This window comes from Thamnophis sirtalis, unplaced genomic scaffold, assembly GCF_051295495.1.
Source record: "Thamnophis sirtalis isolate CommonGarterSnake01/CBP01778 unplaced genomic scaffold, rThaSir2_p1.2 scaffold_14, whole genome shotgun sequence".
Lineage (NCBI taxonomy): Eukaryota > Metazoa > Chordata > Lepidosauria > Squamata > Natricidae > Thamnophis > Thamnophis sirtalis.
Genome location: NW_028261394.1, coordinates 4,719,342 through 4,736,906, shown reverse-complemented (window position 1 = coordinate 4,736,906; position 17,565 = coordinate 4,719,342). Strand labels below are relative to the sequence as shown.

General features: G+C 54.5%; 1 protein-coding gene across 1 annotated transcript in view; it reads right to left on the bottom strand.

The window, feature by feature from the left end:
* Positions 1 to 15,456, bottom strand: part of FSCN1 (fascin actin-bundling protein 1) — a 31,473-nt gene extending 16,017 nt beyond the window's left edge. The window contains exon 1 of the mRNA XM_087728651.1: positions 14,543 to 15,456. Coding sequence (XP_087584777.1) covers positions 14,543 to 15,380 — 838 coding nt within the window. The 5' untranslated portion in view covers positions 15,381 to 15,456. The remainder of the gene's footprint in view (positions 1 to 14,542) is intronic.
* Positions 15,457 to 17,565: the final 2,109 nt, after the last annotated feature.

The window sequence follows — 17,565 nt, the reverse complement described above, 5'->3', positions numbered from 1 at the left end:
AACTAATTGCCTCCTGCAAACTCCACTCCCCTTTCGCTCCTCTTTTATTTCCTCTGGGAGGGGCCATTCATCCTCCACCTGTGGCCTTACTCCCAAGTCGACCCCTGTTCTTTAGCTGCTCCCTTTGTCTGGCAACTCTGCGCATGCGCACACTGGGAACAGGCTCCAGCTGTTCTGCCTCTCTGATCTCCGACTCTGAAGGCAGCTGAGAACTGGCATACGGCTCTGGCCCCCTCTCTGCCTCCGACCCAGAGCCCTCCTCAGAGCCTCCCCCAGACTCCAGGACTGGCCCAGGTTCCTCCCCAACCTCCTCACTCTCCGACTCTGCTGCCAGATCCACTGGTCACTGGTGGGCCACAACAGGAGTATAAATCCTTCCATTCCCCACCATCCAGTGACAGCCCTACCTTGGTCTGCAAGAATAGGGGTTCCATTCTCAGCCAGGCTGCTTTGCCGGTAGAATTTATTTCCGCACAATCAAATCGAGATCAATCTGGGAGGACATCCTGAGGATCTTAAACCCTGGATCGATGCAACTCTGCATCACGTCAATCGGAAAACGGTGAAAATAGTTTTTTTAAAAGTCATTGGATTGCAATAACGAACGGAAGAGAGGACCGATGGGAAAGAGCCACATGATTTATAAAAAGGTAAAGGTTCCCCTCGCACACATGTGCTAGTCGTTCCCGACTCTAGAGGGCGGTGCTCATCTCCGCTTCAAAGCCCAAGAGCCAGCGCTGTCCGAAGACGTCTCCGTGGTCATGTGGCCGGCATGACTCAACACTGCCAAAGGCGCACGGAATGTTGTTCCCTTCCCACCGAAGGTGGTTCCTATTTTTCTATCTGCATTTTTTACGTGCTTTCGAACTGCTCGGTTGGCAGAAGCTGGGACAAGTCACGGGAGCTCACTCCGTTACACAGCGCTAGGGATTCGAACTGCTGAACTGAAAACCTTGTTTCACGTTAGGTTTTTTTTTTTTCCTGTCACCTACCATCCTCCAGAATCTCAAGAGTGGGTGGACTGCCAGTGAACGAGCGAGTTAGAGCTAACACACCTCATGTCAAAAAACGTGGGCGTTCAGCAAAAGGCAGGTGTGCAACCCGCCCCCCCCCAAGATTGAAAACAACAAGGGACCAGAATGCCTCTTTCTCCTCCGACGCATCTCCCTTCTCTCTCCTTGACGCAACCTAGCTTTGCAAACTGGGATGTTGATTCCCAAGGCAGCAACTGGGCATTGACAAGACAGCAGCCATTTCCTGGAGTCGGATGGAGAACTGACCCTTCCCCTGGAGGCCAACGCCATTCTCCACTTTGGGGTGGAGGGGGTGGCCGGGGGTCTCCAAGCTTGGTGGTTTCCTTGCAGATGTTTCGTTATTGAAACTTGATCGCGCTGATGATGTTTCCTAGTTGGGCCATGAAACGTCTTGCGAGAAAACCACCAAGCTCAGACGGCACCAAGGAGATGGGTGGGAGGGAGAGAGGAGGGAAAGAGGGATGGATGGAAGGAAGGAAGGAAGGAAGGAAGGAAGGAAGGAAGGAAGGAAGGAAGGAAGGAAGGAGGAAGGAAGGTTACTAGTGATGTTTCCTAGTTGGGTCATGAAACTTCTGCGAGAAAACCATCAACCACCATAGAGCAGAAGAAGGGAAGGAAAGGGAAGGAAGGAAAGGAAGAGGAAGGGAAGGAAAGGAGGGGAAGAAAAGGAAAGGAAGGGGAAGGAAAGGGAATGGGAAGGAAAGGAGGGGAGGGAAAAGAAGGGGGAAGGGAAGGGATTGATATTAGCTAGTTGGATCATGAAATGTCTGCAAGAAAACCACCAAGTTCAGAGAGCACCAAACCCCCAACAGTTCCTCCTCCTCTTCCTCCTCAAACCCCTCTTCCTCCTAGCACTGATGTTACCTAGTTGGTCCATGAAACATCTGCAAGAAAACCACCAAGTTCAGAGAGCACCAAGGACCCTACAATCCTCCTCCTCCTCCTCCTCCTCCTCCTCCTCCTCCTCCTCCTCCTCCTCCTCCTCCTCCTCCTCCTCCTCCTCCTCCTCCTCCTCTTCTCCTAGCACTGATGATGTTCCCTAGGTGGGCAATGAAACATGTGCAAGAAAACCAACAGGTTCAGAGAGCACCAAGGACCACACAATCATCCTATTTCTCCTTCTCCTCCTCCTCCTCCTCCTCCTCCTCCTCCTCCTCCTCCTCCTCCTCCTCCTCCTCCTCCTCCTCCTCCTCCTCCTCCTCCTCTTCTCCTAGCACTGATGAGGTTCCCTAGGTGGGCGATGAAACATCTGCAAGAAAACCACCAGGTTCAGAGAGCACCAAGGACCCCTCAGTTCCACCCGGAGCTCCAGATATTCTCTCCCCTCCGCATAACGCCATGGCCTTCAAGGAGGGAAGCCTCCCTATTCCAGGGGACGTTCCCTTGTCCCCTTAGCCCCAACCCCCTGGTGCCTCCTTCTCCCACCCCTGAATGACCATCAGCTGCTGAACATTAGTCTCAACTCCTGAGCCAGGCCTGGCAAATTGGACCAAGATTTCTTAGGAGAGCCACAGATATTCTCCTCCCGGTAGGGCCTGTCCAAGAACATGCTTGAAAGGGCTTCTCTCCTTCTCTCCCATTTGAGTCCAATTAAAGGGGAGGGGGGCTTGCTCGTAACGAGGGGCTGATGTGCCACAGACCTTGGCCATCTGCCAACCCTCCCTCCACCCTCAATGACTAATTAGGAGAGGCAAGGAGCAACGTAGTCCTGTTGGGGTGGGGTGGGGGCAACAAAGACCTCTTGACCAGCCATTGGCAACTTCTGCACCATTTTTGTTCATTTGCTGCTGGAGCGCAGACCTCAAACGAGCATCATGTACGTGCCTTAGGGGGGGGGGGAAGTGAGTGAGAGGGGGTCTTTCTTCCACATGGTTACCCCCTCCCCAATCCTGGCCCGAATTAAAAACTCTACTGAAGACACAAGAGAGCCATCCCCCCCCGCCTCCCCCGGACCCCAAAATCCTGAAAATGAGTTTTGCATTGTTCCCTGCAGAAACCCCCGGAGTAATTTAACGCAGCTGAGAACAGGGGGGGTACGTTCAAACATAGAAAAAAAATCTCATGTTGTCCCCATTATGGACAACCACACAGAACAAAAGGAGGGGAGGGAAAGGGAGGGGAGGGCAAGGAGGGAGGGGGGGAAGAGAAGGGGATGGATGGAAAGAAACCCCCCCCCTCATCCTGTCCCAAATTCTGTATTTTAAACGTGCCCAGGGGTGGCATAGATAGAGGTGGTTCTCCATTCGCAATAATTTGTTTAACGACTATTCATTCAGTAGTACCGAAAAAAAGCGGCTTATATCCATTTCCCCACTTTTTGCAGCACAGATAGTTCTCCACTTATGACAGCTCACTTAATGACTGTTCAAAGTTGCGACGGCACCCCAAAAGGGGGGTCATTTTTCACCTTTTGTGACTTGTTGCAGCAGTCCCCAGGGGTCCCCCCGGGATCCCAAATTCAGAGTCTCGGCAACTGGCCTGTACTTACGACGGTTGCGGTATCACGCCATCTCCTTTGCAACCTTCTCGCAAGCAAAGTCAAGCGGGGGGGGGGGAACCGGATTCGCTTAGCAACTTTGTGACCAACTTAAACAACTGCGGCGGTGATTGGCTTAACCGCCGTGGCAAGAAAAAGTCACAAAACGGAACAAGTGTTTCACTTGGCAACAAAAATCCTGGGCTCCCTTGAGGTCGTAAGTCGAGCACTGCCCGTGGTCTATATTTCAAATCCTGGGTTTGATTTAAGCCAGAATGAATTTGGTAGAATAGAATAGAACAGAACAGAATAGAATAATGGAATAATAGCAATAGCAATAGCAGTAGACTTATATACCGCTTCATAGGCCTTTCAGGCCTCTCTAAGCGGTTTACAGAGAGTCAGCATATTGCCCCCAACAATCTGGGTCCTCATTTTACCCACCTCGGAAGGATGGAAGGCTGAGTCAACCCTGAGCCGGTGAGATTTGAACCGCTGACCTGCTGATCTAGCAGTAGCCTGCAGTGCTGCTTTTAACCACTGCGCCAACTTGAATAAGAATAGAATAGAATAGAATAGAATATAGAAGAGAAGAGAAAAGAGAATATAGAAGAGAATAGAATATAGAAGAGAATAGAAGAGAATAGAGTAGAATAGAATAGAATATAGAAGAGAATAGAATAGAGTATAATAGAAGAGAAGAGAAGAAGGAATGGAATAGAATAGAATAGAATGTAGAGTAGAGTAGAGAATAACAGAGTTGGAAGGGACCTTGAAGGTCTTCTAGTCCAACCCCCTGATTAGGCAGGAAACCCTACAACACTTCAGACAAATGGATATCTAATCTCTTCTCAAAAACCTCCGGTGTTGGAGCATTCACAACTTCTGGAGACAAGTTGTTGTTCCATTCATTAATTTCTCATTAGTTCTAAGTTGCTTCTCTCCTTGCTTAGTTTCCACCCATTGCTTCTTGTTCTAACCTCAGGTGTTTCGGAGAATAGATTGACTCCCTCTTCTTTGGGGCAGCCCCTGAGATATTGGAAGACTGCTATCGCGTCTCCCCTGGTCCTTCTTTTCATTAAACTAGCCATACCCAGTTCCTGCAATCGTTCTTCATATGTTTCAGCCTCCAGTCCCCTAATCCTCTTTGTTGCTCTTCTCTGCACTCTTTCTAGAGTCTCCACATCTTTTTCACATCGTGGCGGCTAAACTAAAATTATTGGTGATGCTTTTGGGGGACAATAAAACAACAAAATCAACTCCAACTGTGCAATGCGAGGAATGCCCCATTACCGTCTTCTTGATTTGTCTCTCATTAAAACTGGGAACTGAACATTTATTTATTTTTTTGCTTTTTCCTTTCATGGTACAGAAAAGGAGGAGATTACAGCCCAGAGAAATAAATTTTGTCATCTGCACTCCCAGAGACCGTCGTACCACAACTGTTGAATACCTACAACCATCTTCTCCGTTAAGGAGAACCGGATGAAAACCATGGTCCTGGGGTTTTTGGGGGGTGGGAGTGGGGGGGAGGAAAGGATCCAACTACAAAGAGAAGAACAAGAACCATTTCTAACCAGAATCATTTCTGCAATTTATTCTTCTCTCCAACTGGAGAAAGCCAGCCCAGGAGGTCTCTTTTTAAGACAAAATATGTTACGAATTCAAAAAAGACAATAAATTCTTTCCCAGCTGGACATCTGCAGATGTGTTGAAACTACAGGTCCCAGAATCCTTCCTTCCTTCCTTCCTTCCTTCCCTCACTCCTTTCCTTCTCCCTTTCTTTCTTTTTTTTCTTTCTTTTTCTTCCTTGCTTCCTTCCCTTCTTCCCCTGTCCCTTTTGTTTCTTCCTTTCCTTCCTCCTTTCCCTCCTTCCTTCCTTCCTTCCCTCCTTCCCCTCTCTCTTTCGTTTCTTCCTTTCCTTCCTCCTTTCCCTCTTTCCCTCCTTTCTTCCTTCTTCTTTTTTTAAAAGCTTCTTCTCCCAAGCAAAGCAAACCTAAACCTCTTTTTTTTTGTTTAAGTTGGGAAAATTCCCAGGTTCCTCTTCCTTTCCCCCTCTGCTGGGGGGCGGGAGGGAGGGCAAGAAAAAACAAACCCTTTCCCTGTCACCCAGGGAGGCAACTAGAAATGGCTGCAAGGGCTGCCTCTCCGGCCAACGCAACCAGCCGCCCCATGGCACCCCACATCTGGCTTTCCAGAGCGACAAAGGATTGAAACAGGAGCCTCTTTTCCCTCTTCCCCCACCTCCTTGCCCTGCCCCCACCCCCCAGCCACTGGGCTCTCTAACCTCACAATCCTGCCCTTGTTCTCCCACCCTTCTCTCCCCCTTTTGCAGCAGGACAAATATTTAACATCTGCCAAAAACAAAACAAAAGCCAAAAATGCTAAGAATCCATTTGCTATTGGAGTGGGGGCTGGTGTCTGTGTGTGTGTGTGTGTGTGTGTGTGTGTGAGAGAGAGAGAGAGAGAGACAGAGACAGACAGAGAGACAGAGAGAGGGAGAGAAAGAGAGGGAGAGAAAGGGAGGGAGAAAGAGGGAGAGAGAGAGGGAGAGAAAGAGGGAGAGAGAATGAGAGGGAGAAAGAATGAGAGGGAGAAAGAAAGAGGGAGAAAGAGAGGGAGAGAAAGAGAGAGAAAGAGAGGGAGAAAGAGGGAGAGAGAATGAGAGGGAGAGAAAGAGAGGAGAAAGAGGGAGAGAAAGAGAGGGAGAAAGAGGGAGAGAGAGAATGAGAGGGAGAGAAAGAGGGAGAGAAAGAGAGGGAGAAAGAGGGAGAGAAAGAGAGGGAAAGAAAGAAGGAGAGAGAGAATGAGTGGGAGAGAAAGAGGGAGAGAGAGAAAGAGCAAGAGGGAGAGAAAGAGAGGGAGAAAGAGGGAGAGGAAGAGAGGGAAAGAAAGAGGGAGAGAAAGAGGGAGAGAGAGAGAATGAGAGGGAAAGAGGGAGAGAGGGAGAAAGAGGGAGAGAAAGAGAGGAAGAGGGAGAGAAAGAGAGGGGGAGAGACAGAGAGATGGAGGTCTGGTTGGGGGAAGGGAGAAGCCAGCCCACCTCGGCAAAAAAAAACGCACTGAGAATGTGGGGAGTGGGCGGCACCAACCTACAGCTGCCATCATGACAATTACATGGGGGGGGGAGAATGCAGGGGGGGGGGGATATTTTTGCAAAAAAAGCTTCCGGCTGCTGCCAGCGCTGAATCACTGGCGGAGAGAAGCAGCCCCCTCCCCCTTTCCAAGCCCCCCCCTCCCCCGACGAATCCATTGGAGCCCAGCTTCAAGCCGCAAATAAAACTGCCGGCGCGCCCACCCGTTGCTTCCGAAGGTGGCAATGGGTGCCCCACAGCCCCCCCCTCCTCCTTGCTCTTGACGTGTCCACCCCCCCCTCTTTTCTCCTGCTTCCAATTCACTCCCCCCCCCAAACACCAGGTTTTTATATGGGGGGGGGTTAAAAGGGAAGGGAAATGAGCAGATTCTAGAGAGAGACTTGGATGAGACGCTTGCGAAGGATGGAGCCACACCCGGCGTTGGCGCATCTGCGTGCCCACTTTTCTGCCTGCAGCCACACCTTCTCCTCCCAATCCGGTGCCATAAACGACACACACACACACAGACACAGACACAAACACACACACACACACACACACACACACACACACACACACACCCCTCTCCACAATTATGAAGGATGCCCCACTTTGCTCAGAACATCTGCAATCCCCCAAAACGGTCAGAAATGGTGCCCCTTCTGGGGTTTTTTGCCTTCCTGAAAAAGCCAGGGCTTCCTTTCCATCCTCTTGAACCCAGCTCTGCCCCAAGCAGGGGGACAGGGAGGGGGGGACTATGCCCAGATATGACGTCAAAGGCCCAATCTAGAAATAGCCGCTCCGGTTAAGCAGAGCCCACTGGCCAGAAAATGGGCATTTTTGGAGCGCTCTGTGGCTTACAGAAGCGCTGATTCTTGTCCAACTAAAGGATTAAATCCTCTCTAGTTAAAAGAGAGATTTATAGCCCAAGGAGCTTTGAAAGGGGACAGGGCACTCCCTGTTTTCCCCACACCGCGCCACCCTTGTGGGGTAGGCTGGGTTGAGAGCCAAACATCTTCTAGACTAGAGTAGGGGTTGCTAATCTGGGCCAATTTAAGATGGGTAGATTTCTGGAAGTTGAAGTAGGCTGGGGGGAAGTTGGTTGGGGAATTCTGGAAATTGAAGCCCATCCACTGTCTAAAGGGGAATTCTGGGAGTTGAAGTTCAGGCGTCAAGATCGAGGTTGAGCGACAGGCAGTGTTTCTCAACCTTGGCATCTTTACGATGGGTGGACTTCAACTCCCAGAATGCTGGCTGGGGTGTCTTTGAAGTCCACTCATGGTGGTTGAGCAGTTCTGGGGGTTGAAGTCTACTCCTGTTGGATGGGGGATTCTGGGAGCTGAAGTCCACTCCTGTCGGGTGGGGGATTCTGGGAGTTGAAGTCCACACCTGTTGGGTGGGGGATTCTGGGAGTTGAAGTCCACTCCTGTTGGATGGGAGATTCTGGGAGTTGATGTCCACAGCTATTGGGTGGGGGATTCTGGGAGTTGAAGTCCACACCTGTTGGGTGGGGGATTCTGGGAGTTGATGTCCACACCTATTGGGTGGGGGATTCTGGGAGCTGAAGTCCACTCTTGTTGGATGGGAGATTCTGGGAGTTGATGTCCACACCTATTGGGTGGGGGATTCTGGGAGCTGAAGACCACACCTGTTGGGTGGGGAATTTAGGAGCTGAAGTCCACATCTGTTGGGTGGGGAATTTAGGAGCTGAAGTCCACATCTGTTGGGTGGGAGATTCTGGGAGCTGAAGTCCACAGATGTGGGATTTTGGGAGTTGAAGTCCACACCTGTTGGGTGGGGGATTCTGGGAGTTGAAGTCCACTCCTCTTCACGTGGACACGGTTGCTAGTCCAAGACCTTCTCTGCCCCAGCGGATGTGTCCGAGCCTCGTGCTCCGCTTCCTTCCTTGTCCTGAGCCCCTGAGCCCGCCACGAACTCTACAGATTAGGGCCCAGTCCTCTCCAGTTCTCCCCCCTGCATTTCCTAGCCAACAACCACCAGTGAAGGGACGCATGAGAACCCCCAGGCATCGTGCAAAAGGGGCATTTTAGCAATGCAGAAGTTGTGAGGCTCACGCCAGCTGGCCTTCTGCCCTCCCGAGGAGGGAATTCCCCCACAGTGCCACCACAGCAGTTTTTTCCCAGCTCAGACATTTCGGCTCCAGGACATGCCTCCGATGTTATTTTCCCAAGCATCAGCAGAGTCCCCACTCTGCGCACTCTGAGTATGCACAGGAGCACTCTTGGCTCACACTTCCATAGCCTTTTTTCCTCATTCACGTCCCTCAAGCAGCTTTTTTGCTCTGTGGCAGAACAGCTCTGGCCTCCAAAGCAGGAGATGCCCCCCCCAAAAAAAAACCCCACTAGGGACCATCATATCCCCCCCCTAAAAAAATCAATTGCCCCATGGCAACTAAGATAGGAACTGACCATCTTCTTTTAATGAGCCCATAATCCCTTGTATCGGGGTGGAGTCTGGCAATCTGATGGAGCTGCCGGTTTTTATTGGCCGGATGCCCTTCCTGTCGCCAGGGTGGAGTTTTGTTCGGCAAATATATCCTCATTGTGCCCAGAGAGAGAAATACCTGCTCCTACCTGGGATTGAACTCACAGCCTCCTGATTCTGAGGAGAGCTATAGGAACTGACCGCTTGCTGAAGTGAAATTTAGAGAAATAATCCAGGGTTTTTTTTTTTCATTTTGAGCAGAGCAGGAGGAACTGGGAAGACCCCAGAAAGACAAGTTTTATTTTCATCTTTACAAGGAACCCCGGACTTACGACCGTTCGCTTAATGACCATTCCGAGTGACAGTGACCCCCAAAAAGCTGGCGTATATGACCAGCGTTCACACTTAACGGCCGTTGCAACATCCCCACGGTCACATAATCAACTGCTTCCTCTTTATGACGTGTCCGGGTGTGTGTATGTCACACAATCCCCAGAGGGGCGAGGGGGAGCAGCTTCACTTAACCACCAGGTGGCTAACTTATCAACCGCAGCGATCCGCTTAACGACGGAGGCAAGGGAGGTCTCTTAAGAAGGGATTAAAAACTCACGTTAACCCCGGCGTGATTCCCTGAACAATGGCGCCGATTTGCTTAACAAGTGTGCGGCAAAAAAGCGTCACAGAACGGGACAAGTAACCCATGCCTTGCTTCACCCCGGAAAGTTTGGGCTCGGTTGTCGTCGTAAGTTGAGGACGAGGGTGGCCGGAAGACGTTTTGAGGCCTCCCTCTCTTTTTTTTAATGCAAGAAGGAAGGGCTTGCATTATAAAATTAACTGCCTTTTGATCTTTTGCAGAGTCAGCTTTAGGAAAAACTGGTGAGGTTTTGCAGAGATGTTTCTTTTAAAAAAATAATAATAATAATAACCCCCTGGAAAGCAACAGTTGGTTTTTTATAGGCTGCCAGGAAAAAAAGAAAGAAAGAAAAGGGGGGAAAAAACGACCCCAAAGATTTTTGTTTTTTTAAAGAAAGTAAAACTAGACAGCTGCAAATGCAAAATCTCCAAAACTTCCAAATCTTTTTTAAAACCTCCAAAAAAAGTTTGCTCCGTTTTACCTTCTTCCCAGGATGAAAAGCTTTGGGCTTTTTTTAAAAAAAGTAGAGGGGCCGTGGGGCGGAGGGGTTTATTGGTCCCCAAAGGCCAATCCCAGCCAGCCCCCCCCCCACTTCCCCAGGCCTCAAGGCTACCCAGGCCAACCCAAAATGGGGAGAAGGGGGGAGAGAGGCGGAGGGAACTTGGGACAAAAGGATTTGGCCAATGAAAAAGTGGAGAGAGAGAAATAGGAAGGGAGGCAATGGAGTTGTCATCTTTACTCAAGGTGGAACAGAGGGGTCCTTTCCCTCCTTCCCTCCCTGCCCCCAAACCCTACTGCCTTCACTGATGAGGTTAACTAGTTGGGTGATGAAAGGCTTGCAAGAAAACTACCAAGCTAAGAGAGCACCAAAAACTCCATAATTCTCCTCCTCCTCCTCCTCCTCCTCCTCCTCCTCCTCCTCCTCCTCCTCCTCCTCCTCCTCCTCCTCCTCCTCCTCCTCCTCCCTGCAAACTCCTCTCCCTTCTAGCAGTGATGATGTTACATAGTTGGGTCAAGAAATGTCGGAAAGAAAACTACCAAGCTCAGAGAGAGCCAAGGACCTCACAATCCTCCTCGTCTTCGTCTTCTTCTCCTCCTCCTCTTCCTCCTCCTCCTCCTCCTTTTCTCTTCCCCCTCCTCCTCCCTGCAAACTCCACTCCCTTCTAGCACTGATGATGTCACATAGTTGGGTCAAGAAATGTCTGAAAGAAAACCACCAAGCTCAGAGAGCACCAAGGACCTCACAATCCTCCTCGTCTCCTCTGTCTCCATCGTCGTCTCCTCCTCCTCCTCCTCCTCCTCCTCCTCCTCCTCCTCTCCTCCTCCTCCTCCTCCTCCTCCTCCTCTTCCTCCTCCTCCTCCTCCTTTTCTCTTCCCCCTCCTCCTCCCTGCAAACTCCACTCCCTTCTAGCACTGATGATGTCACATAGTTGGGTCAAGAAATGTCTGAAAGAAAACCACCCAGCTCAGAGAGCACCAAAGACTTCAAAATTCTCCTCCTCCTCCTCCTCTCTGCAAACTCCACTCCCTTCTAGCACTGATGATGTTACATAGTTGGGTCAAGAAATGTCTGAAAGAAAACCACCAAGCTCAGAGAGCACCAAGGACCTCACAGTCCTCCTCCTCTTCCTCCCTTTCTCCTTCTACATAAGCCCCCCTCCCGTGTAGCACTCATGTTGTTCTCTAATTGGGTCAGGAAACATCTGGAAGAAAACCACCAGAAACCTTCAGAAGAGCAGATGCTAAGGAGCACCAAGGACCCCACAATCCTCCTCTTCCTCCTCCCCCCACTATTCTGCAAACCTCACTCCCTTACCAACACTGATGGTGTTACCCAACTGGGTCATGAAACGCCGGCAAGAAAAACAGCCGAAGGCAGAGGGCACCAAGGGCCTCACACTCCCTTTCTTTCTCTCTCTCTCTCTCTCTCTCTCTCTCTCTCTCTTTCTTCCCCACCCCTCTTCCTCCATCCCTCCCTCCTCTCCAATCAGGCCGGCAAGATTAGGATTAGGGAATTAAAAGACTTGGCAGTTCCCAGCAGGGAAGGTAGAAAACCCAACAGCTCCGTCTGGATTGAAACCACCCAATGCAGCCCCCTCTCCCACCCCCACCCCCCCCCGCGCAGCTGAAGGAAGGGGGAGGAGCTTGATAGAGGAAAGTGGGGAGGGGGGGAAGGGCAGAGAATGGCGGAATGGGGTGGGGAGCAAGTGGTGAAAGGAGGCAAGGGTCTCCCGAAGCAGCTGGCTCATTCTTCCTTGGAGGGTGTGGGGGGCAGGCAGCCTCTTTCAAAGCAGGGGTCTTCCCTACCCTTGTAATTATTTCCCCAGCCCCTTCCTTCCTTCCTCCGCTTGGTAGGGCAGAGCGGGTGAAAAGGGGAAGGGGGCAGACTTTGCAGGGAGATGCACAAGGGGGCTGCTCCGTCCATTCAACACCCCCCTCCCCATACACACACACACACACACACACACATGCCTGTTGTTCCCGGATACCCGGGCTCCACCATTTTGAGGAAGGGAGACAAAGGAATTCCCGGTGAACAATGTCCCCCCACCCCAGCCCCCACCACAAGGCCATTCCCACCTCGCCCTGCCTCCCCCCACCCTTACCCCCAGCCCAGGGAGATCAGGAAGAAAGCAGGGAGGGAGGGGGAAAGAGAAGATGGAGTGGGAGTGGGGGGAGAAGAGATCCCGGCCCATCCCCAGAAAAAAACTCCAAGCAAGCTCTTCTCCTGTCCACTCACAGCCTGGCTAAGGACCCCCGGAAACCCCCCACCCCCCAATTCTTCATTCTCCGGGGAAAACTCCGTGGTTGCTTCGGAGTGTGTCTCCAATCCATCAACCCCTCCAGAAACATTTTGGGGGCACAGAGACCATCGACGCCTCGCCCGCAAGACTTTTTCATTCTTCTTTCTGATTCAATTTGGAGTGGGGGGAGCCCATTCATTCCTCCCTCCAGTGGCTCAGCCTGTGTCACCCACACATAGGCCCCTTCCCAGATTTGCTGCTGCCCCACCAGCATCTTGTTGGGGGGGGGGGAGTCTAGCCAGCCCCACCCCGCGGGGAGGAGGGGTAGGGAGAGAAAGGGACCCATCATACCAACAGCCAGGACCCTCCCTCACAATACAAGGGGGAACCCCATGATTTGCCCAGGGAAAGATGCCTCCAGCGGGAGGGAGCCAATCAAAAGAACCGCAGCCTTGATCTTCCTGCTGGCACAGCCCCTTCCCCAGCTGTGTGTGGGTGGAGGGAGGAGACAAAGAGGCACGGAGGGGGGGGGTGTGTCCCACTCCTCTAGCCCTCGGTCAGGCCAAGACCCCCAAGCTTAGCCTACCCTGACCCCCCCCCCAGCCCTGGGGGGGAGGACTGAAAGATTGTGGAGGGTGGGGAATGGGAACAAAGACCTCAGGGAAGCCCACTCCTTTCCTCCTGGGGGGGGCAGGAGACCCCCTCCCCAACCTTAAGGAATGGAGACCTTCCCCCCCCTCCTCTCCTCCCTGGGCAGCCAAGAGACCCCCTCCCCAGCAGGGCCCTTTTCTCCCCTGATGAATGGAGACCTTCTCCCTTCTCTTCCCCAAGCAGCCCAGGAGCCCCCTCCTCAGACGGACTCTCCCCTACCTTGATGAATGCAGACCCCCATGAATGCAGACCCCCCCCTCCTCTCCTCCCTGGGAGTGCCAAGAACCCCCTCCCCTCCTGGGTGGAGACCTTTCCCCCTCTTCTCCTCCCCAGGCTGGCCAAGAGACCCCCTCCCCAGCTGGGCTCTTCCTTTCCTTACCAAATGGAGACCTTTCCCCCTCCTCTCCTCCCTGGGCAAGGAGACCCCCCTCCCAGATGGAGCTTCCCCTATCTTGCTGGATGGAGACCTTCCCCCTTGTTGCTGGGTGGGCCAGGAACCGCCCTCCCCAGCCTTGCCCTCCCCTACACCTTGATGAATGGAGACCCTTCCCCCCTCCTCTCCTGCCTGGGCAGCCAAGAGACCCCCTCCCCATCCCAGCTATTCCCTCCCTTGCTGAGTGGAGACCTTTCCCCCCCTCCTCTCACGTGGGCCAGGAGCCCCTCCCCAGCCGGTCCCGGGTGGAGACCTTCCCCTCTCTTCACCCCCACAGGCTGACCAAGCCACCCTCTCCCCAGCTGGGTGGAGACCTCCCCCCTTTTCCTCTCCACCCTGGCCGGTCCAAAAGCCCCCTCCCCAGCCTTGCCCTCCCTTGATGAATGGAGACCTTTCCTCACTCCTCTCCTCCCTGGGCAGCCAAGAGACCCCCTCCCCAGCCGGACCCTTCCCCTCCCTTACGAGTGGAGACCTTCGCCCCCCTCCTCTCCGACTGCTCCAGAAGCCCCCTCCCCAGCCTTGCCCTTCCCTCCCTTGATGAACGGAGACCCTTCCCCCCTCTTCTCCGGCGGCCCAGGCGCCCCCTCCCCAGCCCTCCCCTCCCTTGATGAACGGAGACCCTTCCTCACTCCTCTCCTCCCTGGGCAGCCAAGAGACCCCCTCACAAGCCGGACCCTTCCCCTCCCTTACGAGTGGAGACCTTCGCCCCCCCTCCTCTCCGGCTTCTCCAGAAGCCCCCTCCCCAGCCTTGGTGAACGGAGACCCTTCCCCCCTCTTCTCCCCCCTGGGCGGCCCAGGCGCCCCCTCCCCAGCCCTCCCCTCCCTTGATGAATGGAGACCCTTCCTCACTCCTCTCCTCCCTGGGCAGCCAAGAGACCCCCTCCCCAGCCGGATCCTTTCCCTCCCTTACCCAGTGGAGACCTTCCCCCTTTCCACCCCGGCCGGTCCAAAAGCCCCCTCCCCAGCCTTGATGAACAGAGACCCTTCCCCCCTCTTCTCCCCCCCCCCGGGCGTCCCAGGCGCCCCCTCCCCAGCCCCGGCCCCCGCCTACCTTGCCGGGTGGAGACGTTGCGCTCGTTGGGCGCCCGTAGAACGACCTGGGGGCAGCTCTGCTCCAGCAGGAAGAGCTCGTCCTTGCCCACCTTGGTGCCTTTGCCGGCCTTGAGGGTCCCGCTGGGCCCCGAGGGCGCCAGGTAGCGGCCCTGGCAGTCGCGGAAGGCCACTTTGCCCGCGCGGAACTCGAGCGTGAACTCGGCGGCCGGCTCGGCGCGCTCCACCAGCTGGCCGTCGTGGCGGAGGAGGCGGTGGTCGCGGGCCTGGAGCCGGTAGCGGCCCTCGTGGAAGAGGAGGGTGATGAGGGCGTCCACCCCCCAGGGCACGTCGCGGGCCACCGCCAGCTCCTCGCCGCCGGCGCCCAGCTGGGCGTAGCGCTTGCGGCTGAGGCTGAAGAGATGGAGCTGCGGGTGGAGGGCCAGGTGGACGCGCCACTTCTCGGCGCCGGAGACCTGCTGGGCGAAGCACGAGAGCCGGTCCTCGGTGCCGCCGAAGAAGCGGCGGTGGGGCTCGGACTGCAGGGACCAGCGCCCGTCCTCGTGGGCCACGATGAGGAAGCGGCAGTCGGCCGACGGCGCCTCGCTCCCGCAGCTCACCTGCCCGTCCTTGTCGGCCGCCAGGTAACGGCCCAGGTGGCTCCGCAGGAAGACCGCGCCCGACTCGTCGCCGTCCTGCTCCAGCGTCCAGATCTGCTTCTTCTTCAGGCTGGGCGCCGAGGCGTTGAGCTTGAAGCCGAAGGCCTCGGCCGTCAAGTAGCGGTTGCCGCAGTTGATCAGCCCGAACTGGATGGGCAGCGTGTCCGACGACGGCGGCGAGGGGGTCCCGTTGGCCGTCATGGCGAGGCGGAGGCGGCTGGCTGGGCTTCTTCGAGGTTTCTTTCCCTCCTTTCTCTCCTTCCCTCCTTCTTTTCCTTCCTTCCTTGTCCTCCTTTCCTTCCTTCCTTTCTTCTTTCCCTCCTTCCTTTCTTCTTTCTTCTGTCTTCCTTCCTTCCTTTCTTCTTTTCTTTCTTCCCTTCCTTCCTTCTCCCCGACGGCTCCTTTGTTCGGCTGCAGGAGGAGGAGGAGGAGGAAGAAGAAGGGACCGCGCTGCCGGGCTGGATGGATGGATGGACGGACGGGCTTGGCTTGGCTGCCTGGGGCTCCCCGCGCTCCGCAAAGCCGGGCTGCAGCGAGCGAGAGAGACGCGGGTGATGTCAGGACCCGGCTATAAGGCGGGGAGGGGGCGCGGCTGCTTCGCCGCTGCCAATTGAGGCGCCCGGGGGCGGGGCTCGGACGGGGGAGGGGGCGCGCTGCAGCCGCCTCTCCCCCCCCACCTTCCCGGGTCCGCAAGCTGACGACGGAGTAGGGGGAGACGGGGGGGGGGAGGAGGAGCCAGGTAGGGGCGGGCTGGGGAGGGGGGGCGCTCCGCAAGGGCGGGGCTGGCTGGAACGCCCTTGCTAAAAGAGGAGGGGTCTCCGGTGCGGGTATTGGGGAGGGGATACAGCGACCAGCATCCTCAGCCGCTGAGCAATCGGAGGCTGGGGTTTTCGAGGCGTTGCCCGCCAAGGGGTGGGAGGGTGGGGGGCCCGAGCCACGCGCCCGGCCTTGTTTCAGGGGGACCCTTGTCCTGCCCCCCCCTCACCCCCAGGGTCTTGGGGGAAAGTCCCCGGATGCTGCAAAACTTTGCCCTGTTGTTGCTCAGATATTTCCCACCCACCCAATTCTGGGACTTGGGTTTGGATCCCTTATCCAGCTCCATTGCGGGGGGGGGGGGAGGGTGGTGTCTGTTTGCCCCTCCTGGATCTCACCCACCCCACTTTCCAGGCGGCTTTACTCAATGTGCAAAAGAGGTAAAGGAGGGTGGGTTCTGATTGGCCCTGACTGGGGACAGAACACCACCCAGAGATCTTTGGGCTGGATGGGGGGGGAACTAAAAATTAAATAAGCCCGCTTCCCTCCTGTCCTTCATTGTGTAGCCCCCCTGCCCCCCCCTCCGGAATGGCCTTGCTCAATGTGCAAAAGAGGTAAAGGAGGATGGGCTCTGATTGGCCCTGACTGGGGACAGAACACCACCCAGAGATCTTTGGGCTGGGTGCGGAAAAAAACTAAAAACTAAATAAACCCGCTTCCCTCCTGTCCTTGATTCTGTAGCCCCCCCCCCAATTCACCTTTCCAGGTGTAGCCAAGGAAATGGTCTCTTGGCTTAAAGGCTGCCCCTTTAAGTGCCGGGGCGGGGTGCCTTTACAGTGGAGGGAACCTCACCTGATCCCCCCAGGTAGGTCCTGCACCCCTGGGTCGCAGCAAAAGCCTTCAGATAGATCCCAACCTCTCCTCCAACCAGGATTTTTAATTCTCATGAAACTTGGTTCACCGGTCAGGCTTAACCCATCCTGGGCAGGTTTAGGTATCATGTCAAGCCAGCAAACTTAGCCTCCTAAAATAATCCCAGCAGGAAGCATTGAATTAGAGATGCCAAGTTTCTTTTGGGTGTTAGCTCCTGTGCATTGAATAGGTCTACTTACTGGAGATAACGGTTAGCTCGACTGAGGATGGTTTTCTCCTAAAAGCTAGAGAAGGAAACTCTGTGTGTGTGTGTTTGTGTTTGTGTTGATTAGTATTAATGACAGCTATGTTCACTTAATTATTCTAGGCCAGTGTTTTTTCAAAGATGGCAACTTTAAGATGGGTGGACTTCGACTCCCAGAATTCCCCAGCCAGCACATGGGTGGAGAATTCTGGGAGTTGAAGTCCACCGACTGGCTGGGGGAATTCTGGGAGTTGAAGTCCACCGACTGGCTGGGGGAATTCTGGGAGTTGAAATCCACCCACTGGCTGGGGGAATTCTGGGAGTTGAAGTCCACCGACTGGCTGGGGGAATTCTGGGAGTTGAAGTCCACCGACTGGCTGGGGGAATTCTGGGAGTTGAAATCCACCCACTGGCTGGGGGAATTCTGGGAGTTGAAGTCCACCAACTGGCTGGGGGAGTTCTGGGAGTTGACGTCCACCCACTTGCTGGGGGAATTCTGGGAGTTGACGTCCGCTC